Source organism: Xyrauchen texanus, chromosome 40, assembly GCF_025860055.1.
Source record: "Xyrauchen texanus isolate HMW12.3.18 chromosome 40, RBS_HiC_50CHRs, whole genome shotgun sequence".
Taxonomy (NCBI): domain Eukaryota; kingdom Metazoa; phylum Chordata; class Actinopteri; order Cypriniformes; family Catostomidae; genus Xyrauchen; species Xyrauchen texanus.
Genome location: NC_068315.1, coordinates 25,622,340 through 25,647,354, shown reverse-complemented (window position 1 = coordinate 25,647,354; position 25,015 = coordinate 25,622,340). Strand labels below are relative to the sequence as shown.

The window sequence follows — 25,015 nt, the reverse complement described above, 5'->3', positions numbered from 1 at the left end:
AAACCACCCCTGATCTTTCCATCTTTACGCTTCTGGGAAAAGGCATTGTGCACTGCAAAGCATCCTATCAAAACGTGCTCCATCACGATATCCTGAACCTCAACAACACTGCTCCATGTTTGAAAATGTCCACGTTGTAATGAGGACCCAGACGAGTTTGACATGTTTTAAGGCGGCCCTTATTGTTGGCTGAAGGAGGGACTCGCTTTAACTTGAACATGTAGAAGTTATCTTGTGCTCTCAGCACCTCCCCAAAACTTTGGCATATAAAAGCCAGGGTCAAACATTTAAGGCAGTAGGGAGTTTCTGCTAGGGTCTGGATTGGGGTTACACTGACCGGAACCTACGTGTATGATTAAGGACACAAACAGGATTCCCCTTACATCAAAGAGTCTACATGTCTAATATTTAGACATGTTCAGCTTTGTGGATTTCCGGTTAGGGTTGCTGCTCTCAGCAGCGGTCCTTGTGGTGAGAGGACAGGGAGAGGATGATAGTGAGTATATGATATTTACTGCTGCTTTTGAAAAGGTGCTTGACTGAGGGATTTGGAGAATGCAAAAGGGGTAAAGTGATTTTGGCAGCTGGGTGTTGTTGCTGATACCAACTGACCTGCAATCTAAAATCATTTTGGGAATGTCTTGAGGAGGAAAACAGCGTTTTCTCTGGCAGGCTTTTTCCTAGAATTCGTAACTTTTCATCTTATTGCACGCGGACTAGTTCAATTCTCGTGCGCCTGCAGATACATGTTCGGCGCGCGCACTATGTGATGTCCTCGAGCGAAGTTGCAGCGCGTCTGGATGCGCTTAAGGAAAGGCGTGACATGGATGACAGAGGGAAATAGCGTGCGCGTTAAAGCTACGTATCCTCTACGATTTGCTTTTGCATTGTACTATTACAGGATAATACGTCTTATCGCTGGATAACAAATGTCTTAAAATAAATTGGGTGCATCTCTCATGTAATAGATGCTGCTTTAGACAGTTTTAACCAGCATAACTGCTGGACTTAAAGGATAGAATTATAATTGTGCATACTGAAAGCAAAACAAGGCAATTTTAATCTATTGGGAAAACTTCTGGTTTTAATTTCAATAGTGCAGGCAACAATGAATTGCATGTGATCGGGGCGTGACGGTATTATTCACAAGACTCTGGCGACACCAAGCGGTGAACTGAAATACTGCATGGGTCTGAAATTTGGGGAAATTAGGAGGCCTTTTCCTCCGACACCATTTCCACCTCTCCCCGTTTTACAATTTTATCTTTCAACTTTTGTAAAAAAAAAAAAAAAAAAATATATATATATATATATATATATATATATATATATATATATATATATATATATATATATATATATATATATATATATAGAGAGAGAGAGAGAGATATATATAGAGATATATATATAGAGATATATAGAGAGATATATATATAGAGATATATATATCAGCCTAGGTTAAAACTATGATATAATATGAGCTCTGTATACTCGATTGTAATGGGTTTCGATTATAATCACTGATTGTTTTGGAAAGGTGACTCTTTATTAATTAATTACTAAAAAAAAAATACGATAAATGCACTGGGCAGGGTAATGCACTCTATCACCATTGCTTTAACTGTGCTAAATCTTAACGTTAGATGATAAATGCCATACTTGTTCTTAAAATATGAAATGCCCTGGAAAGTAACAGAAGTTTCTAGCTTTGGAACCCATTAGTTGAGACATTTTAGATTTAATGGAAGTGTTGGAGGGAGGTCAAACCTTAGTTTTTCTTTATATTTGGTGTCATGGAAAAGTGATTGAGTCTGTCCTGAACTAATTCACTTTCGTCTTTTTGTCACAGTCTCTTTTGGTAGTTGTTCATTGGACGGTCAGTCTTACGATGACAAGGATGTATGGAAACCTGAGCCCTGCCAAATCTGCGTCTGCGACAGCGGAACCATCATGTGCGATGAGGTGATATGCGAGGATACATCAGACTGTGACAATCCAGAGATTCCCGACGGAGAATGCTGCCCCATCTGCCCCGACGGTACACCTACCATCTTTGCCCCATTATGCGCGCAAAGTAGCTCTGTCGCCCTCTAGTGTACAAGCGCTTAACTACATGCTGTGGGAAAATACCGCGGAAGACCTGTGGAGGGCGCTTGTGTTCAAAAATATGACTGGATTTTCTCTGACCGTTGATGGTTTTTCACGGGACTAAAGGATTAAATATATTTTTGCTTGTAGTTTGTATTGCCTTTTGGATAATTGCACTTTTGTTAACACCTTTGACATGAATTAGTCATTAAAAAACAGTTAATGGTGCATAACAGATCAACTGTGCATTCCAAAAAGAGTCAGAATATTTGTGACTTGTTGAATTAAAATAAATTGATGAGCAGGGAAGTATCATATAATGTTTATAAAGTTATTATTTAAAGTTGTTATAAAGAGTCACTATATTTTTGTGATGATGCGGAACAGTCCTCCGAGTTAAGCATGTGCTCATCTATATATTTACTTGAGTTGAATTAGTGGCACAGTTCTAAAAAATACATGTATATGTTTGTTTGTTTGCTTGCATGTTCATTAGATGTAGTGGAGATTCCAGGAACTTTGCCTCCAGTTACTGATCCTGTGAAGGTCAGTGGGAATTTAATCAAATAAAATAATATAATGCACCTCATTTATTCAATAATATTACATGAAATTGAACTATCCAAAAATCGGATTTTTCACTTTCATATCTAAACCTTGTATATGTAAATTCACAACAATATATAAAATACACCAAAATGACGTGTTATGACTCATTTTCCATTTTTAGCCTGGCGAGCCTGGGCCAAAAGGTGACCCGGTGAGTAGAATTCTTGTTGTCTTGTTGCATGCTTATTGTTATCTTTTTAAAAACACATGTAAAAAATGCCAAATTATTATAATATTATATAAAGTGAAATCTTTTTTAATGCATTGTACCAGCTGCATTGGATAAAAAATAAAAATAAAATAAAAAGGCCAAGAGCACTTGAGATGAAAATGTTAAATATGTTGCAAATGGAAAGAATTACTGCTTGTTTTGCTAACATATTGACCTCTAATTGTCCTACTGACCTTTAACCTTTGTTACCATACGTTTTACAAAAAACGTATGGTAACGTACATAAGCAGAATCAAATATTATGGCATGTATTGTTACATTATATTGTATAATGTATTACATTATGATACTATTTCACGATTAGCCTACATGATTTTTGACCCTATGTCCTTCATAACATACCAACACATTTTTGTTAAAGGAACAAATCCTGATTAGAAATGTCTGAGGAAATGATTAAATAAATTGGATTCATGTATACACTTCCAAAGCTTAGAACTATTCTGCCATGCAAAGCCAAAACACAGTAACACACATTTGGTCAAAACTGAGTTATCGTTGAAATGATATCTCTGACACTATGATCTATCCAGGACTGACAGGTTTGGCTCAACTATGCTCGGATATTCCCCTTTACTGGACGTTAAAAAACAAAACAAAGTTGAAGCTGTTTTCCTCATTTCCTGTGCTTTTAGAATTTGTTCTAGGAAGTGCTATATGATGTTGAGATATTATTATAATTCTGTGTCATTTATAAATCTTTGCTGCTTGTTTGGTAGGGCCCTCCAGGGTCTCCTGGTAGGGATGGCATTCCCGGAGATAATGGACTCCCTGGACCTCCTGGTCCTCCTGGGACCCCTGGCTTTGGTAGTGGAGTAAGAAACTATATTTTTGCTCTTGTAAAACTTGAAATCTTGTAATTGTGGTGTCAATATCCATAGGATTACGTTTCTGAGTACTTTGCCATGTTGGCCTAGATTCAAAATATACTGCAAATCTTGCATTGGCATGATGTGTAGCTGCAAAAGCGCTAAATCCAATAGTTCATTTCTCTTGAAATTAACAAATAAAATTGTAGTTGTTGTTTTAGTTTTGCTTTTTACAAAAGTTTTATTAGCGCATGTAACATAGATCAGATTTAATTTTGATAGTAAGTTAAGATGCATGGAGCATCTGTCATGCATTGCATTATAACCCAGTTTAGTTCAGTACCAGCAAGGTGAACAGCTCCCAGCAATCTTACGTTACTTTGCTGAACATATTGAATTAACCTTGTTAAATGGTTTGACACTGCAAAGGTAATTTATTATTGTGGCTTGCCACATTTCAGTTTTTTTACAGCATTTATACTGTGTGATAAGCAAAATGTTTGCAATATCCTTCTGTAATTTCAGTGACACTGCATTGTGGTGAATGGCATTGTGGTACAGTTGTGGCAGTGTTTGTATAGTTAATTTAGAGGAACAATAATCACAGGTGCACCAAAACAAACTGAATATCGGAGATGAATAAACAAAGCTCTACTCGGCTTACCCTCTTTCTTTCTTTTTCTCCACTGTAGACTTTCCTCTCCCAGATGGCTTATGGTAGTGAGAAATCCAGCGGCCCTCCTGTCCCCGGACCACCAGTAAGATACAACTCTTCCTTCTGTTTCCTCTCTTTCATGACCCACATCTCACACCCAAAAGAGAAACCACTTATCTTTTAAAAAAGTTGGTAATTTGTCTTAATTGATCCCCGTTGTATACACACAATGTAATGTGATGTAGACCATTTAGCACTTTGTAAAGAGATGCATAAGGTGTATAATAGGCTGTGTGCCTTGAGACACAGATGAGCAAGATTACAGTTATACCATGCTATAGGCAAATGGAATATAAAGTATAACATATTATATATTACTCATTAGCTATACTATATGTTACAAGTTTTTCTTGGTTGTTGGCAGAGAGGATGTTCCAAGCTTCTTGGAGAATTTGCCACAGTTCTTCTATATAGTTAGGCTGTCTCAGTTGCTTCTGTCTCTTCATTTAATCTCAGACTGACTCTATGTTTAGTGGGGGGCTCAGTGGGGGCAATGCCATCTCTAGCAGAGCACCCTGTTCTTCTATTCTAATCTTTTCAATTTGCAAAATAAATGTTTGGGAGTCTAACATTTCAATTTCCTATTGACACACTAAAATTGAAGATATAAATATCCATCTTAAGACAAATGTGTGAAACATTTTATGTGCCCAAGACTTTTGCACAGTACTGTATATATATATATATATATATATATATATATATATATATATATATATATATATGTGTGTGTGTGTGTGAGTGTGTGTATGTATTATTTGCTTTACTAAATTCATTCACCTAAAAATGTTAATTCTCTCATCATTTACTCACCCTCATGCCATCCCAGATGTGTATGACCTTCTTTCTTCAGCAGAACACAAACGAAGATTTTTTGAAAAATATCAGCTCTCTAGGACCTCACAATGCAAGTGAATGGTGATCAGACGTTAGTTGCTCCAAAAATTACATAAAGGAAACATAAAAGTAATCAAATTAAATCCATGTCTTCAGAAAGTATTTGATAGGTGTGGTTGAGAAACAGAACAATATTTAAGTCCTTTTTACTCTAAATCTCCCTTTTAACTTTCACTTTCAGATGTGAAAGTGAAACTAAACAGGTATCACATGTTACTTTTAAATGTAAAAGTGAAAGTGGAGATTTAGAGGGAAAAAACAACTTAAATTTTTATCTGTTTCTCACTCACACCTATCATATCACTTCTGAAGACATGGATTTAATTTGATTAGTTTTATGTTTCCTTTATTTGAGACCAGTTTTGTAGCAAAAAGACGTCTGATCACCATTCACTTGCATTGTATGGACCTAGAGAGCTGAGATATTTTTCTAAAAATATAAATTTTTGTTCTGCTGAAGAATGTCAGTCATGCACATCTGGGATGGCATGAGGGTGAGTAAATCATTTTTGGATGAACTATTACTTTAAATAAGTGCAGTAAATGGCATATTGTACTTTAAATTATTATATTAATATCTTGTTTTATAGTATTTTCCTTTGTAGTATTTCTGTATTATTTCTAATAATTTTTTTCTTTCTCATTTTAACTTTTTGTTTTTCTCTCTTGTAGGGCCTCATGGGTCCCCGTGGCCCCCCAGGACCCCCAGGTTCACATGTAAGTCTATTTCATTAATTTTTCAACTAGAAGAAATGCTTTTGGTTTGTTAAAATACATTTTTAGCTTAAGTATTAAAGACTTGAGTGCTGTCAGTGAAGCCCATAGGCAAAACCTGAACACAAATGATATAACTTCCTGTAGCTCCTGTATGATTTTTGACTCTTCTGTATTATTGTCTGTTCTCAGGGCCCTCAGGGATTCACTGGTCCCCCAGGTGAACCTGGAGAGCCTGGTGCTCCTGTAAGTATCATCTACCTCCTTTGACCTTGTTTAGTTACTTCCTATAAACACTATTTCAGGGTTAATTTTATTATATAAAGTTTTTCACTGCAGACAGTGAAAAAATATTCAGAAACATGCTACATCATAGAACACTTAACATAGTTGTTTTATATTTTACTATATGTGCATATTTACAACCACCCACCCAACAAACTCATCCATACTAGCATCATGTGAGCTGTATTCTTCTACTGTTGTTGCCTACAGGGTCCAATGGGTTCTCGCGGTACTTCTGGTCCTCCTGGAAAGAACGGAGATGATGTGAGTTTTGTGTAGATTAATCTGAACTTCAGATGAATCCAGTTCAATGTGGCTGACTTCCAGGGTTGGCAAAATTATTTTCAATTCATTAGATGGAATTTGAATTTAAGTAGCCAATTGGAATCAATTGCAATTTAAAGACATTCAACACAAGGACAAAACACACTCCAAATAATATTTCAGTCCATTTTTAAGAAGATTCATTTGATCAGGCTTTAAAAAATTAAGCATTTGGATGTAAAAAATTTCATAAAATTTACATCAAACTGAATTGAGTAATCTTTAACAATTTGTATCTATAGATTATAAATTATGCACAATGTGTAATATTACATTTAACCTTAATACATAGATTTTTTTTCTTAATAAAAACCTGCATCTACAATGATTTAGCACATGTATAAAAGTTGGAACAAATCCATATGTTTAATTAACTCAATGTAGCTGCCATTCAGAACCAATATCCATTGTGATGAACATCAGAAATAACTATCAAAATATTATCATGATTTTTTTTGATTGATTGATTATCATTAATTGCTGCATTTAGAGTGGACATAAAGCACTTATATAAATATATATATATATATATATATATATATATATATATATATATATATATATATATGGTGTCTATTAAAGATCACTAAATTCAGTTAAATAGAAATTTGTCATTCAAATTTAAAAGCAACTGTTTTTTTTTTTATTATTTATGTAATTAATTCAAAAAAGTTTTTAGAGGAATTTCATTAGTCAAACACAGGTTTTTGTTGGGTTAACCTCCTCATGGTCACTATACTGTGGTTCTCACTCTCGGTGGGACACGTGGTGAGATGTGCGTGGATGCCGCGGAGAATAGCGTGAAGCCTCCACATGCGCTATGTCTGTGCGGTAACGCACTCAACAAGCCACGTTGTCCTCTGCCACCCGGATTGAGGCGAGTCGCCACCATGAGGACTTAGAGTGCATTGGGAATTGGGCATTCCAAATTGGGGGAAAAAGGGGAGAAAATCCACAAAAAAAGAATTAAAAAAAAAGAACACATCAGTTATATGAATTTCTTTGCATTCCATTGTGTTCTAATTCTACTTATTCACTACTTATTCTTCAAATTACAATTACAATTCCTCATCCATCGATATGGCAGATATTCAAAAAGGACCGGCTTCAACATGCATTCCTGTTAAATGTTCTTACCTCTTTCTTGCTCTTCCTCAGGGTGAAGCTGGCAAACCAGGTCGCCCTGGTGAGGTTGGACCTGCTGGGTCTCAGGTGAGTTTTGCTCACACATTGTGGCCCCCGCTTACACTCTGACGCCAACAAATGTCTGCCATATTTTACTCTTAGACAACATTAGGTGTCTCAAAATACAGTATTAATGGAAATGGTGCATGCTCATTGTAATAAACAATATAAACTCTCATTATTTAAGTAATTAAAATGGGTGGAAAGGTATGTTGTACATCAATTAGAAAATGCCATTTATTATAATAATGTTCTCTCGTTTATTTTAAAGGGTGCCCGTGGGTTCCCTGGAACCCCTGGACTCCCCGGCATCAAGGGACACAGAGTGAGTATGACAGCACATACAGTTTTATTTATAATTTTTTTTTATTTACCATTTGATCATATTTTCATTTTGTCTTTTTATTGATCATTTTTGTTTGTGTTCCTGAATTTATGTGCTTTAAAGCACTGCTTGAAAGGCGCTACTCAATACAATTCTCCTTTGTGTAACATCTCTGGTCACCTTTTACAGGGTTTCTCTGGTCTAGATGGAGCAAAGGGAGACGCTGGCATTGCTGGACCTAAGGTACGATTTTACTTCAATTTGTATGCTGTGTACATACAGTTATTTTTTCCCCAGATTTGGTGGTTGAACAAGTTTACTGATTTGACTTCACACATGGACATATTCTCTGTTAATAGTGTCTCTTCTCTGATAACAGGGAGAGGCTGGTTCCCCCGGTGAGAGTGGTACCCCTGGAGCCATGGTGAGTAGGAGATTCTGCTCTCCATGTAAAGAACTTGTAAATCTTGGTATCATTGTTCTTACTTTTCCTCTCCATATTTCTTTCAGGGTGCTCGTGGTCTTCCCGGTGAGAGAGGCCGCCCTGGTGCCTCTGGCCCTTCTGTAAGTGCCATATCCATGCATCACTGAGTGCGTTTACATGCACAGACTTATAATTATGTTGAATAACCTGAATACAAAAGGTCAAGTAAACCCCTTTACCAGTGTTCTGGCAACTTACTCTAAACAATCCTTGCAATTGTCATCATGTCATTGCGTTGTCTGGTTTTCAGATTGGGCTGATTTTTTATAGTTATTAGCGGATTACTTTGCATGAACACTCTCATTTGCTCTAAAACCCTACTGTGCTTAATCCTGTGGACAATAAACTACAAAACCATTCTCCGTTTCCCTTATTGCTTCCATTTAAGCTCTTATACAACCTTGAACAGTCAATGCTAATCTGTGATGATTTACTGTCCTGGTTGACATGATTTTGCATCTGATACTATACTAACTTCAGTCAAATCAAAGATCAGTCATTGTGCTAAATTCTTGTACATCACTACAGTCTACTCTTTGGTCTCTTTTGCACTGGCCCTAAAACGTATTTAGATACTTAAGCTAAGGTTGTTAAGAATGTAATCAACCTAGCATATTCTGTATCTTATACAATGGCATTCATTCATTGTTAAGTGTCCACATACAGTACTTTATGGTGCAACTCAATGTTAAATTCAGAATACACCTTATGTCATGATGCAAAAAAATACCCATCTGCTGGTATTTATATCTAGCAGAGGATATGGAGTACAACTTCAAAAATCAGTCCTGAAAACTCACACGGAGCAAAGTGATTGATTGGCATGGAGACATAATCTCATCTGGTATTGTATTTGAACCAAAATGATTGACTTGTAAACAGGTCAGATTTTCTGGCAGGGTTGAAGGTTATCAATCACTGTTATCACCATTTCATAAAGATGGACGATATCATTTTTTGTTTATTTCTTTTCTGCAGGGTGCTCGTGGTAATGATGGCAACACTGGTGCTGCTGGACCTCCCGTAAGTTTCATAAAATCAATACTTTTGTAATGCTGCAGTACTGCATACTTTATTGATAATCAAAGAATATTTTGATAATAATGAAAGTTCCTTTAGACAAATAACTTTAATAAACTTTAGTTTGGCTAAATACAGTTACGTCAAATACATACGTTACAGTAAGAAAGTGCATTTAAGCAGTTTATTTGGTGCTTGGCACTTAATTGGTTTGATAAATCATACATTTTGCATCCAGTAAAACTGTCAAATAACCAAAATTTGCACTCTATATCTTCATCATTGCACTTCAGCTCAAATTTCAATTAAAACATTTTATGTAAGATGTCCAAATGATAGTACTTTTATTGGATTACACCAATGAAAGTCATTTTTAAGGGACAGATCAGGTAGAGATAGCTCTTTACTGTAACAAATGCACTCATCCACTTTTAAAGATATTTTATGATCTTAATATTTATCTTCAATATTAGGGATCCACTGGCCCTGCTGGTCCTCCTGGATTCCCCGGTGGTGCTGGTGCTAAGGTAAATCAGCCCCCAAACACTTACTGTAACCCCACACAAACAAGCCCCGACCACAGATAACATATGTGTCTATGGCAGTGGATTGGAACAGCAGTCAATAGTTGTCATGTGCATAAACGTAAAGCAATCTGAAACTGTAAAATCTATTGAACATATATGTACCTCCTAAAATTGTGTAGACAACAATTAATTGATCGTTAAGTGACCTTGTTTTTTTAGCAGATAAATGTACCAACATGCAGCTCTATGCATATATAAACACAGATATATATATATATAAACAGGTGCACAGTGTCACTCACTGTCTGTTTGTCCTCTGTAGGGAGAGACAGGCCCTGCTGGAGCCCGTGGTTCAGATGGACCTCAGGGAGCCCGTGGTGAGCCTGGCAACCCAGGACCTGCTGGTGCTGCTGGTCCTGCTGTAAGTATTTACATACTGTGTAGATCAATAACATGATAAAACACTGTCTGAAATCACATAGTTCAAATAAACTAGTCTTGCATTTCCAGAAGGAAATACCAGTGCTTGCATTGTAGCAAAATAATAGTGGGAAATGTTTTGGTAAAATTATAAAAATAATATTAGCCCAAATATAACCCCAAATATAGATAAAGTGATAGTGAATGATAGTGAATGATAGTAGCATGCTATATCAATGTATACAAATAGATTATATTATATTCTATTATATAGCATAGTTAAGAGTGATTTTGGTTATAATTCAGTTTTGAGCGAATGTAGATACTGTGTTTTGCAGGTCAATATAGTATAGTACACTAATTTATTGTTTGATTGGTATGATTTAATTTTTATTTCTATCCTTATTACTCTTTATCTTTTTTTTTTTTTTACCTTCCCAGAACTAATATTGTTGTAGTTTCGTATTTTCTTTACATTTGCTCCGGTTTAATTTTTGTGTGCAAATAAATAAATAAAAAAAAATAGTATAGTACTGTAATATTAGTCCCTCTGCCTCTATGAAAGTCATATAAGCACTTGTGTCACTCCACAGGGTGCTCCTGGATCTGACGGTTCACCTGGTGCCAAAGGTTCCCCTGTAAGTCTGATTTTATAATACAGCAATTAAATGCAGTATTGTGCTATATATCTGTGTCTCTCTCTTTTTTAACACTATATCCATCTGTATGACAAAGTGGGCCCATTTTAATCACTGTGGACAAAAACACATTGTTGTTTTGCAGGGTGCTTCTGGTATTTCTGGCGCTCCTGGTTTCCCTGGTGCCCGTGGACCGGCTGGACCCACTGGCCCTAGTGGTGCTCCTGGCCCGAAGGGTAACAACGTATGTACTGTATACTACCCACTGTATTATATATTTCTGTGCTTTTAGCATTTGTCATTTTAGCAATTCAGCTAGCACAGATAGTGTTTGACTTATTGACAAACAAACAGAAATGTTTTGCTAGCGCCTGTTAGGAATGAGGCAGCGAGGAGAGAGGATCTAAATGCAGGCTTCTTTATTATTAACAAAATACAAAACAAACACAAAGGAAAAACCCTCGATGGGGAAACAAACAAACTAAGAACTCAGGCAGGGAAACAGGACGCTCCAGAAGTGAAGCCCTGGAAGGCTCTGGGGGCGGAGCCCTGGAAGGCTCTGGGGGCGGAGCCGCAGGAGGGTCGGGAGTCTCTGGGAGAGGAGCCGTAGAAAGCTCGGGAGGCGAAGCTCTGGAAAGCTCGGGAGGTACTGGCTCTTGGACGGTCAAGGCTACAGGCGCTGGCTCAGGGACGGTCGAGGCCACAGGCGCTGGCTCACTGACATCGGGGGCCACAGGCGCTGGCTCACTGACATCGGGGGCCACAGGCGCTGGCTCACTGACCTTCGGGCTGCAGGCATTGGCTGGTTGGCCGTGGTTAGCGTAGGCTGGAGAGCAGAGGCCTTTCTTCTCCTCCTCCTCTGGGCGGATGAAGTTAGCAGCGCTGGTTCGTTGACCACGGCAAGCGTGGGGGTTGGCTCACTCACCGTGGCTGGAGAGGAAAGCCCAGAGGCGGGAGCTGGGATCTGGAGAGGTGGTTCCCCGGCAGCGAACTCCTCCAAGATGAGTCCCACAACTCCCGCCAGGTGCAGTCTCCGGGAGTTCCCACCACCGGTGCTTGGGAACACCGAACCGGTATGCCACCTTCAGAGTGTGGTCATCCCAGCCGGTGCAACTGGCCACGTTGGTGAAAAAGTAGGAGAACTCCCGGACAGTCAAGTCCGCCTGTGTCAGCTCCATGAGGAACCCTGCTAGATCCATAGTTGGTCGTTCGTTCTGTTAGGAATGAGGCAGCGAGGAGAGAGGATCTAAATGCAGGCTTCTTTATTATTAACAAAATACAAAACAAACACAAAGGAAAAACCCTCGATGGGGAAACAAACATAAACTAAGAACTCAGGCAGGGAAACACAGATCAGGCTTGACAACATTCAACGAACGACAAGGAGTGAACAAAAAGCAGGGCTTAAATAACCAGGGAGTGATGACTGAATTAGACACAGGTGAGAACAATGAACAAAATGGCAGTGGTGATGGCTGGTGGATTCTGGGAAGTGTAGTACATTTAACAATGACAAGTGAAACCCAGGGCAGACAACAAGGGAATCGTGACAGCGCCACAGCAGGCTGTGTTATCAACCTGAGAATGTCTTACTTATAATTGTCTCTGCATAATAAGCTGGGGTAGGAGAAAGTATTTGACATTGAATAAGGAATTGTCTGAAGAGTGAGGAATAATGTGCTGAGCTCCTAGATTTATCTCTCATACTCTATTTACAGGGTGACCCTGGTCTCCAAGGCTCTAGGGGAGAAGCTGGTCCAAAAGGAGAGCCTGTAAGTATCAAATATATTTCCTTGGAAAAAAATATATTCCCATTATATATTCAAGGTACCGCTGCTGTTATATTTAACACATGCTGTTCTTTTTTCTAGGGCCCATCTGGACCTCAAGGTCTTGCTGGACCTGCAGGTGAGGAGGGAAAGAGAGGAGCTCGTGGTGAGCCTGGTGGTGCCGGACCTGTTGGACCTCCTGGAGCTCGTGTAGGTTAAAACCATATAGAACTAGAGTAAACTTGCAATTAAGTAATCTGTTTCCTCTTTTTGTGAAAATGAAAATTCTGTTATCATTTACTCACCCTCATGTTGTTTGAAACCTGTATGACTTTCTCTCTTTCTGTGGAATACAAAAGGAAGAATGATGACCTCATTCACCATTCACTTTCATTGTATGAAAAAAAAAGATGCAATAAAAGTGAATGGTGACTGAAGCTGTCAGTCCCTAACATTCTGCCTACAGTAACAACTCCTTTTGTGTTCCACAAAAACCAAATATGGGCATTGAATAAAATGAGGCAGAATTTGTATTTTTTAATGAACTTTCCCTTTGAAGTGTCCACAACTTTGTTTTGTTTTTTTGTTTTGTTTTGCTTTTTTGTTTTGTTTTGTTTTGGTTTGGTTTGAATTGTTTTGTTTTTTGTTTTGTTTTGTTTTGTTTTTTGTTTTGTTTTGTTTTGTTTTTTGTTTTGGTTTGGTTTGAATTGTTTTGTTTTGGTTTGTTTGTTTTGTTTTGTGTTTTTCACATTTTATCTTCATCTTTCAAAAGGGTGCCCCTGGCAACCGTGGTCTCCCTGGTGCTGATGGAGGACCTGGTACAATGGTAAGTCAAATATTTTCTGTTAAGCACTGTGAACACAAATCAGACCTAGGCTATACACATGCAAAATCTTTTACTCTAGTTCACTCTAGATGTGCAGTATAAAAAACTAAAAATTTACTTATTGCATCTTGTTTATTTCATATGATTGATTCAATCTGACTACATAGGACAATAAATGCATATGCATATCTATATTGATGACACCTTCTGTTAGACAACTGACTGATCTGGGTGTTTAAGAAGCATTTCATTTGTTAAATGTTTGGACATCAGCATTAGTTCCCTAATACAGTACTTTGAGAAGGAGCTGTCCATGGTCCTGTAGGAAATTCTGTAGCTGAGAAAGTAAATACAGCCATTATAACTGTCAATGAACTTTACACATTTCAGGGCGCCCCTGGTGAGCGCGGATCCAATGGACCAATGGGAGCTCAAGGAGCTACCGGAGAGGCTGGCCGCCCAGGAGAGCCAGGTTTGCCTGGATCAAGGGTGAGATATAGGTCCCCTATTTCTGGTTTGCATATCAAAAGTGTAAAGAGTCTTCACCTCACCTGATCCCTGGGGCCTCTCTTCTAGGGTGTGAATGGTTCCCCAGGTAGCCCTGGACCTGATGGCAAAACTGGACCTGCTGTAAGCTGAATATAATTGTTATAATTCACTGCCTTAGATACTAAATCTGTAGCACTAGTACACAATCATGTTTAAACATGCTTATACAGACACCATTACTGTATTACAAACCACAACACCACTAGTAGTATTTTCTCTTATCATTCTGTTTTGTGTACATTTCTACAGTATTTTATAAAGTACAGATGATCAATGGGTCTATATGGGTTCTTGTCTTTAATCTGAAGGGTGCATCTGGACAAGATGGCCGCCCTGGACCCCCAGGACCTGCTGGGTCTCGTGGTTCACCTGGTGTGATGGGATTTCCTGGTTCCAAAGGAGCTGATGTAAGTTTCTCTGTCAAATGTGCATATTTACTATTGATTTATAAATTATGTACAGTAACCGTTAGTTCCGGTCCACTAATTTGATTGCACAAGCAATTTTATTGCTTTATTCTGTTTTAGAAAGTAAATGGATTCCTTGATGAAAATCAGATTATGCAAACTGTTTCAAACTTTTACTAAATTCATTGATTCATATGGTTTTTTTTTCTGTTTACTTTCAGGGTGAGTCTGGTAAGCCCGGAGATAGAGGTGTTGCTGGTGCCCCAGGTGCCTTGGTATGTACTAAAATACACAGTTTTGAAACTGTTTCTTAGTTGTATGTCTTGATTTATGCAAAAAGCTAATAAAAAATTAACTCTGAGCTGAGTTACCTTGGTCAGCCCATATAAAGAGGGTTACAGCAGTGCATCTTTTCTGTGTATTCATATAGGGTGCTCCTGGCAAAGATGGTGATGTTGGTGCTCCTGGTGCCTCTGGACCCGCTGTATGTGTCTTTGAGCCTCTTAAAATTGCTATGATAAAAACATGTTTCTGCAAATGATGATGTGAACTGTTTCTGCTCTGATTCTGAGTCTGCCGTCTCATAGGGACCAGCTGGAGAGAAAGGAGAACAGGGACCCGCTGGTTCCCCTGGATTCCAGGTGGATTTTCAGCTACTCGCATACTTAAATACATTTTACCCCTAAATTTGATTCACTTTTATTCATTCTTTCACATTCATCTTCTTCCAGGGTCTTCCAGGTGCACAGGGTGCCACAGGTGAGAGTGGCAAACCTGGTGAACAGGTATGTGTGTTCGGTTGAATATCAATGTGTCAGGCATGGATATGTGGACAATCACATTAGTACATTGTTGCTCATCATTTAGTTGGTCATTGCTATTTATGATGTTTACTGTTCAACAGGGTGTTCCTGGCGAGGTTGGTCCTTCTGGTCCTTCTGGCCCAAGAGTGAGTATCTCCTGCTTTACAAACATGCCTCACAGAGATACTGCAACATCTCAAAACAATCTTTAAAACTCACCTGTTAACACCCATTAACCTTTAAAACAATAATCTGAAATCCACCATATTATCAGCAATACTACTGAAATCTCTTCATCTGTGTATTGTTTTTATTTGCATAGTAAAAGTATCTAAGCAGCCTTTAAAACAAGATTCACTTGAGAAGCAACATTTCCATTAAGACTTGGGGGCCTGGGTAGCTCAGCTAGAATTGATGCTGACTAAACCCCTGGAGCCGCAAGTTCAAATCCAGGGCGTGCTGAGTGACTCAAGCCTGGTCTCGTAAGCAACCAAATTGGCCCTGTTGCTAGGGTGTGTAGAGTCACATGGGGTAACCTTCTCGTGGTCACTATAGAATATATAGTCCTCCACACACTCTAGGTATCCGTGGTAACATGCTCAACAAGCTATGTGATATGATGCGTGGACAGACACGGAGGCAACTGAGATTTGTCCTCCGCCACCCAGATTAAGGCGAGTCACTATGCCACCACGAGGACTTAGAGTGCATTGAGAATTGGGCATTCCAAATTGGGGATTAATGGGGAGGGGAAAAAATTATTACTAAGACATGTTTTTGGAGAGTGTATCTTGAATGTCTTATCAACAAGAAACTTTTTTGAGTTATATTTCAACTAAACAATGCTTTTTGTTTTAGACGTGTTAGAAATATATGGTTAGGTAATGTATGGTTCAAGATAAAGAGTCTTCACTGAAAAAGTATGTGTTGGATTTACTTAAAATACATACATAGTATTTTTGTAAATTCAACTTATGGTCATTTTATGTAAAAAACCTTTGTTATATATACACAAATGTATCAGTTCATTAAACTTTATTTACTTAGAAACTAAAGCTTGAATATAACACAAAGTTGATTCAGATTAACATTTAAATCACTGTTTCTACTTAATTTGCTTGACTCTAAAGAATTAATAATTGAGGTCGGGAATTAAACTTGATTCCCCAAAGAAGTGCACATAAAGCTGCGCTCCAGCTATGCATATTCAAATGTGAATGGAAAAATGTAATTTAATGAACAGAATCCAAGTTCACCAATGGGAACACTAATCACACTAATGGTGACTTTGCACAAACAACTAATTACAGTAAAACAACATCAGTAATACTAAAAAATAGCTAAAATCTCTATGAATTCCTAATAACAACTAATGAAATGCCCACATAATACTTTTTGACCAAACAAACACACTTAAATGATTCAAGCGCAAAGGCTTATGTGTATCCCCCACAATCTCAGTTCTTTACTTTATCGAGTTAGTAGGACTTAACATTTTTAATTTGATGAATTTGTAAACTACAAAGTTCAAGGAACTCACAATTATTTATTTACTTTATGTATCTCTCTAAGTTCACCTTAAAATTTATATTTGATGTTGTACACATTAATGAAAATTAAGTAAAGCTAAACATTTTATAAATATGTCTATAAATATATAAATATATTTCTGAGTAGAAGCTATTCAATTTTATACATTATGGTTGTTGCGCCAACACATTTTTCTGGAACAAGATATCTTTGTAATTGGGTTTAATGTTTTTAAAAACTTAAATTTGATCTTATAGGTCTCTAAAAAAATTACAACTCGTTTTTATAAATATTGAATGATCAACTGATTGCATGAATCATGCAATTTAAAGGGAAGCAAACATGCATTTAATTTAATGGCAGTACAAATGTTCCCATCTCCATGCATTAGTAAACAAGCAAAAAAGAATAGAAAAAAAATATATATAAATATTTTCCAATTCAGCTCAACTGGTGGTTTATGGCAATTGCAACACCAAATATCATGGGTTTGATTACCATGAAACACATACTGATAAAAAGTACAAAACTGCTTTAAATCAGTTTTTCCAACAAATTCAAAGATCTTTTATTTTGAAATTTGCAAATCTTGTTCTTGTTTTAATCGTACCAAGTGTATTTTGTCTTGGTCCATTGAAAGATTAGGATAAGAAAACCTCAGTAAATTCATCATTTTATTTTAGATTTTCTACCAGCCTTGTACAGTTGAAGCACTATAACGATATATTGGCTTTTCCCCATTTTGCTTACCTCACTTCTACGGTGAACAGATTTTGTTAGACAGTTGAGATGAGAGACAACAAAATGAGAATCTTAAAATCCTGAATGTCATGCACAGGGTGACAGAGGTTTCCCTGGTGAGCGTGGTGGTCCTGGACCTGCCGGTGCTTCTGGTCCTCGTGGAGCCCCCGGTAGTCCCGGTAATGATGGTGCTAAGGTAAGATTCCTGGCTTAATAGCATAATGACTCAAAATAGTGACGTTTGAAAATATATGTAAATATCTGTAAATGGAAATGTTTACATGTATAGGGAGAGACTGGTGCTGCTGGAGCTCCTGGTGGTGTTGGTCCTTCTGGAATGCAGGGAATGCCCGGAGAACGCGGTGCTGGTGGCATGCCTGGAGCAAGAGGAGAGAGAGTGAGGTTTTTTCTTTATAACAAGCCTTCAAATCTCTTACTTCACATTTAAAGAGTTTTACCACTAAATTGTTTAATTGAGTGTTGTCTCTGGCAACAGATTTTCTACATTCATAGCTGTGCTAGTTTCATGTCTCTCACATGTTCATTTACGTATTTTATTTTTTCTAAGTAGCTATGTAATAAGAGGGAAAATGTACAGTCAGCCAGTCATCCCCCCAAAAAAACAAAAAACCCTTCAGGATGATTCAAGACCCTTTCACTTCTTATTAGGGTCCTGATCACCCTGTCTGGGATTATTGTCTGATAATGATCAGCTGACTGTACATTATCCCTTACTTAGTTTGTACAATAGCAATGTAACATATGTAGGGATAATAAATGGTTAAATATCTATACAGCTTCTGACTCACAACCATCATTTTACAGTATATACAGTAAACCATAGGCTCATTGGCCTTATTTTGCACTATAATTGCACCTCACATGGTAACATTTTAATTTTAAGCAAACATAGGAACTTTTATTAAACTGTCAAATACTATGTTTACAATTATGTTCCTATTTTCATCTTTAGGGAGATGCTGGACCCAAGGGCCCTGATGGTGCTTCTGGCAAGGATGGCTTGCGTGGGATGACTGGCCCTACTGGTCCTTCTGGACCCAGTGGTGCTCCTGGTGAGAAGGTAAAGAAGCCCAAGTAAAACACCTAATTACAATATCAAACAAAAAGATGAATTAAGATAATATTCTAAGACCCACATAATTGTCTGTAAAGGGATCCATGGAAAGGAAGAGGCGAGAACCGGCTTTATAACATAACATAAATAATAGTTTAATAATAAACTGAAACAAAGGACAAACACACACATGACAGACATGTTCGTAAACGATCTCTCTCTCTCTCGCGCTATCCTCTGCAGTCGACCTTTAACCCTCTCAGAGGCTTAATTAGCCTAATAAGGGACCGGGTGTGTAGGATCACGACCCGGCCCCGCCCTCTGCCCTGCCACATTCCTCCCTCGTTCTCTCAGGCTGGGGAGCCCGCAGACTGACGTACACACCCCCCCTTTCCCTGGGGGAGGGCGTGCTTTAAGCCTAGTCTGCCAGCAGGTCATCCCCATCTACTTGGATGAGGGAGGGGACAACGGGAGGGAAACAGAAATAATTCAAATGGGGGTACTTCCTGTAACAGTGTAGTACCCCCCCCAAAAAACACACAAATTTAAACGAGCGGGAAAAGGCCAACGCAGAGCGGCATTGAGAGAGAGAGAGGAGAGAGAGATGAAAAAAAAAAACCTACTCACCGGTTCTCCGATACGCCGTAACTTGTTCCTCGGCCACTCCTCCACCCTCTATCGGATGACAGCCGTGCCTCTCCAGGCGGATCAGAGGCAGAACAGGGGAACAGAAGGTGTCTCCCCTGCCCCTAGCAGCGGTTCTCCCGCTCCAGGCGGTCGGCAGCGAGCCCCTCCCCGCTCGGCGTCTCAAACCCCGCCGTGTTTCAGCGGCCGGTAGGTGACTCCTGCACCCCTGGCAGCAGCCCTGACCACCCCAGGCGGTCGGTTAGGAGCCCCTTCTCCCCTCGCAGATGGCCGCAGCTGCTCCATTGGGGTGGACGGTAGTGGCGAGAACTCTACTACAGCGTATCCCTCCTCCTTCCCGGATTTCGGCACCAGTGTAAAGGATTCATAGAAAGGAAGAGGTGAGAACCGGCTTTTCAACTTTAATAATAAACTGAAACAAAGCACAAACACACACATGTCCGTAAATGATCTCTCTCTCCCACACGATCCTCTGCAGTCGACCTTTATCCCTCTCGGAGGCTTAATTAGCCAATACGGGACCGGGTGTGTAGGATCATGACCCGGCCCCACCCTCCACCCTGCCACATTGTCCTATTGTCATGCTTAGAATAAACATTATATAGCACTTATTTTTCAGAAGCATCACTACAAGAATTATAATTATTCATTATTTGTGTTTAAGGGAGAGCCCGGTGCTGCTGGCCCTGCAGGACTGACTGGCCCTCGTGGTTCCCCTGTAAGTACTCAGCATGCTACCCAAAACAGTAGCTATGTAATACAGAAAAGAACTTCAACATACAACATAGCTTTTATAAGGTTACTGATTCTACATCTCATGTGAGTCATCTTGGTTTTATACAAATGTGTGAAAATTACTATTCATTTCTGAAAGAGTACAACTTTTTTAATGAGGGAAAAATTACTGAGTGCATCTTTAAATGTGGATAGCACCAGAATCATAATTACTTTATTTAATTACTTAGTTATGCACTTTACAATAAGTCTGTATTTGGTAACATTAACAAAATGAGTTAACATAGACTAACAATGAAAAACACCTTCGGAGCATTCATTTAGCTCTTTTATCTTCTCAGGGTGAGCGTGGTGAGGTTGGTGCCCCTGGACCTGCTGGGTTCGCTGGACCTCCTGTGAGTAGAACAATTTTATGTCCCATCACCTCAACTAGAAAAACCATTCTTTGCCAATTAATTATCACCATAAGGTGGATAAAACACCTCAGCTCAAGTTTCTCTGTTCTTAATGCAGGGTGCCAACGGTCAGCCCGGTTCTAAGGGAGAGACTGGTGACACCGGACCCAAGGGTGAACCTGGAGCCCCAGGACCTGTTGGAACTGTCGGAGCTGCTGGCCCACAGGTGCTGCATTCATCAAGCCTTCAGTGGCTTTAGATACATTTATGGGCTTTTCCCACTTAAAACTGTTAACAGGCTCAGTCTAAACCCTGGATTTACTCAATCCTGGGTTATGTAGTTCTATAGTATGATTTATACTTTACCCCATGTTAGTAATGAATCCTGGCTATTCACATTACAAGATTTCACACTGTACATATGTAAACCCTGGGTAAGCATTCTTATGTGCATACTACTGTTCAGTTTCTTAATGACTGCCTCTTGCTAAACAATTGGCTTTTACATTCTAACACCCCATCGTTCCACACTGTATGCCTTTGGCACTGTAATTTTAAAGGTTTAAAAAGCAAAAAGTGTCCTTGACCAAAGGCTAAAATTTATTTTAACCTAGGATTTAGCATAGTGTGAAAAGCGTCTTTAGAAAGTTAAGAAAACATTGCTATTGTTGAATGTTGTCAATAGAATGAGTGGAGATAGCTCCATTTGTCCTTATGCATTCTAATATAATTAAGTAGATGAAAAAAACGCTATCCGTCTCTCTTTAACAGGGACCTGCTGGATCTACTGGACCTAAAGGTGCTCGTGGTGGTGCTGGACCTCCTGTAAGAATCATTGCTATCAAGATTTGTTTATAAAAAAGGAAGGACAAAAAGTGTATCTATACTAACAAGGGCGTAGGAACTATTTGAACTATGTGTGGGGAGGGCACATTTATATCTTATCAGCCTCTATTTACAATATGATGCAGTTTTAAATGCCTAGTTTCCAAGGATGCTCTCATATGAGATATAATTTGTACGTTTAAAGGCTAAATATGGCAGAAACATCAGCCTCTATTGCATTTTTTGTTATAAAGGTTTAAGAATTAGGATTTTTCCACAACTCTAGAATTCTCCATAACATTTTTGGTAAAAGATGGGAATTTGTAGGTGACTAGTCTGAGTGGGACTACCATTTTCCACCAGCCAAATTGAGTTAGTCTGTTGTGGTTGGGAGGTGGGTGGTGTTTCCATGGGTTGGAACCCATTTTTATAGCTTTCCCACTTCAATGCTTATTGCAGTGGTTCACATTTTTTCTCTAAAACAGACAACAGTTTCACACTGTCTTTGTTTTTGTATAGGGTGCTGCTGGTTTCCCTGGTGCTGCTGGCCAAGTTGGACCTCCAGGTCCTTCTGTAAGTATTCTTCAAAACAATTGCTAATCGAATGCAGAGTAAGTATGGATTTTATTCCAGCTTCTCCTTGTGGTAATTTTGTTTGCCCCCCAACCATTTTAGGGTGCTTCTGGACCCCCTGGTCCAATTGGCCCTGCCGGTAAAGAAGGACAAAGAGGTGGCCGTGGTGATAAGGGACCTGCTGGTCGCCCTGGAGAGGCTGGTGCTGCTGGACCCCCAGGACCTTCTGGAGAGAAGGGTAGCACTGGTCCTGATGGCCCTGCTGTAAGTGATCATGCGACATATAGATCCATTGCCACAGCTACAAAAAACATATTGTTTATTGATCAGAATTTCTGCAAACATTTCAGCCAATGGCTGTTACCCCTGATCAGCCCTAGATTTCAACCAGTATCTACACTTAAGAAAAACGTTAACCTAAAAGATTTACTTCATGTGGTAGCATTTTATTCAAGTCAAAAATATTACTTAAAGGAACAGTTCACCCAAAAATGAAAATTCTCTCATCATTTACTCCCCTTCTTGCCATCTGAGATGTGTATGACTTTCTCTCTTCAGCAGAACTCAAACAAAGATTTTTAGAAGAGTATTTCAGCTCTGTTGGTCCATACAATGCAAGTGAATGGGTGCTAAAATTTTTAAGCTGCAAAATCAACATAAGGGCAAAATAAAAGTACTCCAGACAACTCTGGTGGTTAAATCCACGTCTTTTGAAGTGATATGATAGTTGTGGGTGTGAAACTTCAATATTTGTTAAATATTTAAGACCTTTTTCCTTTACTTTCTTCTTCTTCTGTCTTTGGTGGTTCATATTCTTTATGTATATCACCCCCTGCTGTGCAGGGAGGAGAATGTATGATAAAAAATCTCTTAAATATTGAATTTAAATATTTCTCACCCACACCTATAATATCATGTCTGAACACATGGATTTAAACACTGGATTCCTTTTATGGTCCCTTTATGTGGATTTTGGAGCTTCACAATTTTGGTACTTGCATTGTATGGACCTACAGAGCTGAAATTATTCTTCTAAAATCTTTGTTTGTGTTCTGCTGAAGAAATAAAGTCATACACATCTTGGATGGCATGAAGGTGAGTAAATCATGAGAGAATTACATTTTTTGGGGTGAACTATCCCTTTAACGTCATAGAATCAACCTGAAAATCCAGTGTTCGAATTGTGACAGAGCTCTAGGGGGGTACTTTTATGAACTTTTGTGTTTCTAGTATTCTAGCTTCGATAAAACACCAAGGAATCCCCCAAGTTAATTTTTTCTTTTACTTTTGGTCTTTAGGGCCCCACATCCCTTAACCCCCCCCTAATTTGAACACTGGTTATACAAACAAAACAAATTTTAAGGGTAAGATCAGATAGAAATAGCTCCAATTGCAGGTTACCACATTTTACAGTGTATTACCATATTTCTCAAAGCAATCTGCACCGCCTTTCCGTAACGACATTATAGGCCTCATTTATTAAACTTACAGTATGTATGATAAAATTCGATGGATTCCTTTAAAACAAGGAATAAATCTAGATTTATCAAGACAGAAGCTGACGTGAAACTATTCTTATACTTATGGCAACTAAAGCATGTGTACAAACATTTTTCTGTTCATGCACCAGTACACCAGTGATTATATTTATAGTAGATTATGTATGCATTATGTAAATGCCTTATTTTAGGTATCCTCTGTAGTGGAATATTTATTTATAGTCCTATCTGCGTCTGTCTGTAAGAAAGTTATTTTCAAACCTACGAGATAACAGCCAGTTGTAATATACAATATGTAATATCTCAAGAACATATGTTTTGGAGTAAGGATGAAAGAGAATAGTTTTCAAGCCTTAAAAGAAATTAACATAAATCAATATACAGATGGGTGAAAACATTTGTGGGTGTTCTTTAGGTGGACTCCATACCACCAAATGTTCCATACCATCGCAAATGTTCATAATGATTTGCGATTTAAAAATAGTACTTTTTTCATGCATGCAAATGTTTTGCAAATCATAGGAACATTTAGGAAATTATCATACGTTCATAATTTGGATCATGATACGCATGTTATAAATGAGGCCCCTGGTTTTTGATTCAGGCCATTAACTGAAGTTTCCGCAGATGTGTGCTGCTAGAAACTGTCGAAGGTTAAATTGTCTGGAATTGTCAGTTGAGTTAAAGATAACCTTGAACTGGCTTTGTTGTCTGGACTTTAGGGTCCTGCTGGTGCTCCTGGACCACCTGGTGTTATTGGATCCCGTGGTATTGTTGGTCTTTCTGGACAAAGAGGAGAGAGAGGTTTCCCTGGTCTCCCTGGACCTTCTGTAAGTGCTCCAACAAAAGCTTTTTCACCAAAATGTAAAAAAAACTAAAAAACAATCATGTTTATTTTACAAAAGTTAAATGGCTTGCCTACAGCATTTCATATTGACTTCAAAAATGAAAATTCTGTCATCATTCTTTCTTCCATGGACTCACAAAAGGAGATTTTTAAGAAGACTTTTAGGAACTGATGGCCTGAGCCATCATTCACCTTCATTGTAAACAAAAAATTATCCAATGAAAGTGAAAGGTGACTGAAGCTAAAATTCTGCTTAACATCTCATGGACTGTTTGCCATGGAATAAAGAAAGATTTAGGGGTCAAAGAAAGTCAAGTTTTGGGTGAACTATTTATCTTTATGTTATAAACTCAATATATTCATTGCCAGTCTTGATAAAATACTGTACATCTACTTTAGGGAGAGCCAGGAAAGCAGGGACCCTCTGGCCCCGTTGGTGAGCGTGGACCTCCTGGACCTATGGGCCCCCCTGGACTGAGTGGAGCTGCTGGTGAAGCCGGACGTGAGGTGAGAAATCTTTG

The 25,015-nt window shown here is 38.6% G+C and overlaps 1 protein-coding gene across 2 annotated transcripts in view; it reads left to right on the top strand.

The window, feature by feature from the left end:
• The first annotated feature begins 286 nt into the window (after window positions 1-286).
• LOC127633211 (collagen alpha-1(I) chain-like) overlaps window positions 287-25,015 on the top strand; it is a 32,678-nt gene continuing 7,949 nt past the window's right edge. The window contains exons 1-41 of one of the 2 annotated variants that reach the window (XM_052112136.1): window positions 287-496; window positions 1,853-2,041; window positions 2,588-2,637; window positions 2,822-2,851; window positions 3,652-3,747; window positions 4,434-4,499; window positions 6,026-6,070; window positions 6,260-6,313; window positions 6,563-6,616; window positions 7,835-7,888; window positions 8,133-8,186; window positions 8,376-8,429; window positions 8,566-8,610; window positions 8,697-8,750; window positions 9,649-9,693; window positions 10,164-10,217; window positions 10,540-10,638; window positions 11,231-11,275; window positions 11,421-11,519; window positions 12,994-13,047; window positions 13,147-13,254; window positions 13,817-13,870; window positions 14,261-14,359; window positions 14,447-14,500; window positions 14,728-14,826; window positions 15,048-15,101; window positions 15,257-15,310; window positions 15,414-15,467; window positions 15,558-15,611; window positions 15,731-15,775; window positions 17,998-18,096; window positions 18,190-18,297; window positions 18,874-18,981; window positions 20,285-20,338; window positions 20,697-20,750; window positions 20,869-20,976; window positions 21,522-21,575; window positions 22,095-22,148; window positions 22,251-22,412; window positions 24,370-24,477; window positions 24,894-25,001. In XM_052112136.1, coding sequence (XP_051968096.1) covers window positions 415-496; window positions 1,853-2,041; window positions 2,588-2,637; window positions 2,822-2,851; window positions 3,652-3,747; window positions 4,434-4,499; window positions 6,026-6,070; window positions 6,260-6,313; window positions 6,563-6,616; window positions 7,835-7,888; window positions 8,133-8,186; window positions 8,376-8,429; window positions 8,566-8,610; window positions 8,697-8,750; window positions 9,649-9,693; window positions 10,164-10,217; window positions 10,540-10,638; window positions 11,231-11,275; window positions 11,421-11,519; window positions 12,994-13,047; window positions 13,147-13,254; window positions 13,817-13,870; window positions 14,261-14,359; window positions 14,447-14,500; window positions 14,728-14,826; window positions 15,048-15,101; window positions 15,257-15,310; window positions 15,414-15,467; window positions 15,558-15,611; window positions 15,731-15,775; window positions 17,998-18,096; window positions 18,190-18,297; window positions 18,874-18,981; window positions 20,285-20,338; window positions 20,697-20,750; window positions 20,869-20,976; window positions 21,522-21,575; window positions 22,095-22,148; window positions 22,251-22,412; window positions 24,370-24,477; window positions 24,894-25,001 — 3,015 coding nt within the window. In that variant the 5' untranslated portion in view covers window positions 287-414. The remainder of the gene's footprint in view (window positions 497-1,852; window positions 2,042-2,587; window positions 2,638-2,821; window positions 2,852-3,651; window positions 3,748-4,433; window positions 4,500-6,025; window positions 6,071-6,259; window positions 6,314-6,562; window positions 6,617-7,834; window positions 7,889-8,132; window positions 8,187-8,375; window positions 8,430-8,565; window positions 8,611-8,696; window positions 8,751-9,648; window positions 9,694-10,163; window positions 10,218-10,539; window positions 10,639-11,230; window positions 11,276-11,420; window positions 11,520-12,993; window positions 13,048-13,146; window positions 13,255-13,816; window positions 13,871-14,260; window positions 14,360-14,446; window positions 14,501-14,727; window positions 14,827-15,047; window positions 15,102-15,256; window positions 15,311-15,413; window positions 15,468-15,557; window positions 15,612-15,730; window positions 15,776-17,997; window positions 18,097-18,189; window positions 18,298-18,873; window positions 18,982-20,284; window positions 20,339-20,696; window positions 20,751-20,868; window positions 20,977-21,521; window positions 21,576-22,094; window positions 22,149-22,250; window positions 22,413-24,369; window positions 24,478-24,893; window positions 25,002-25,015) is intronic. The other variant, XM_052112137.1, reaches the window with a different exon arrangement.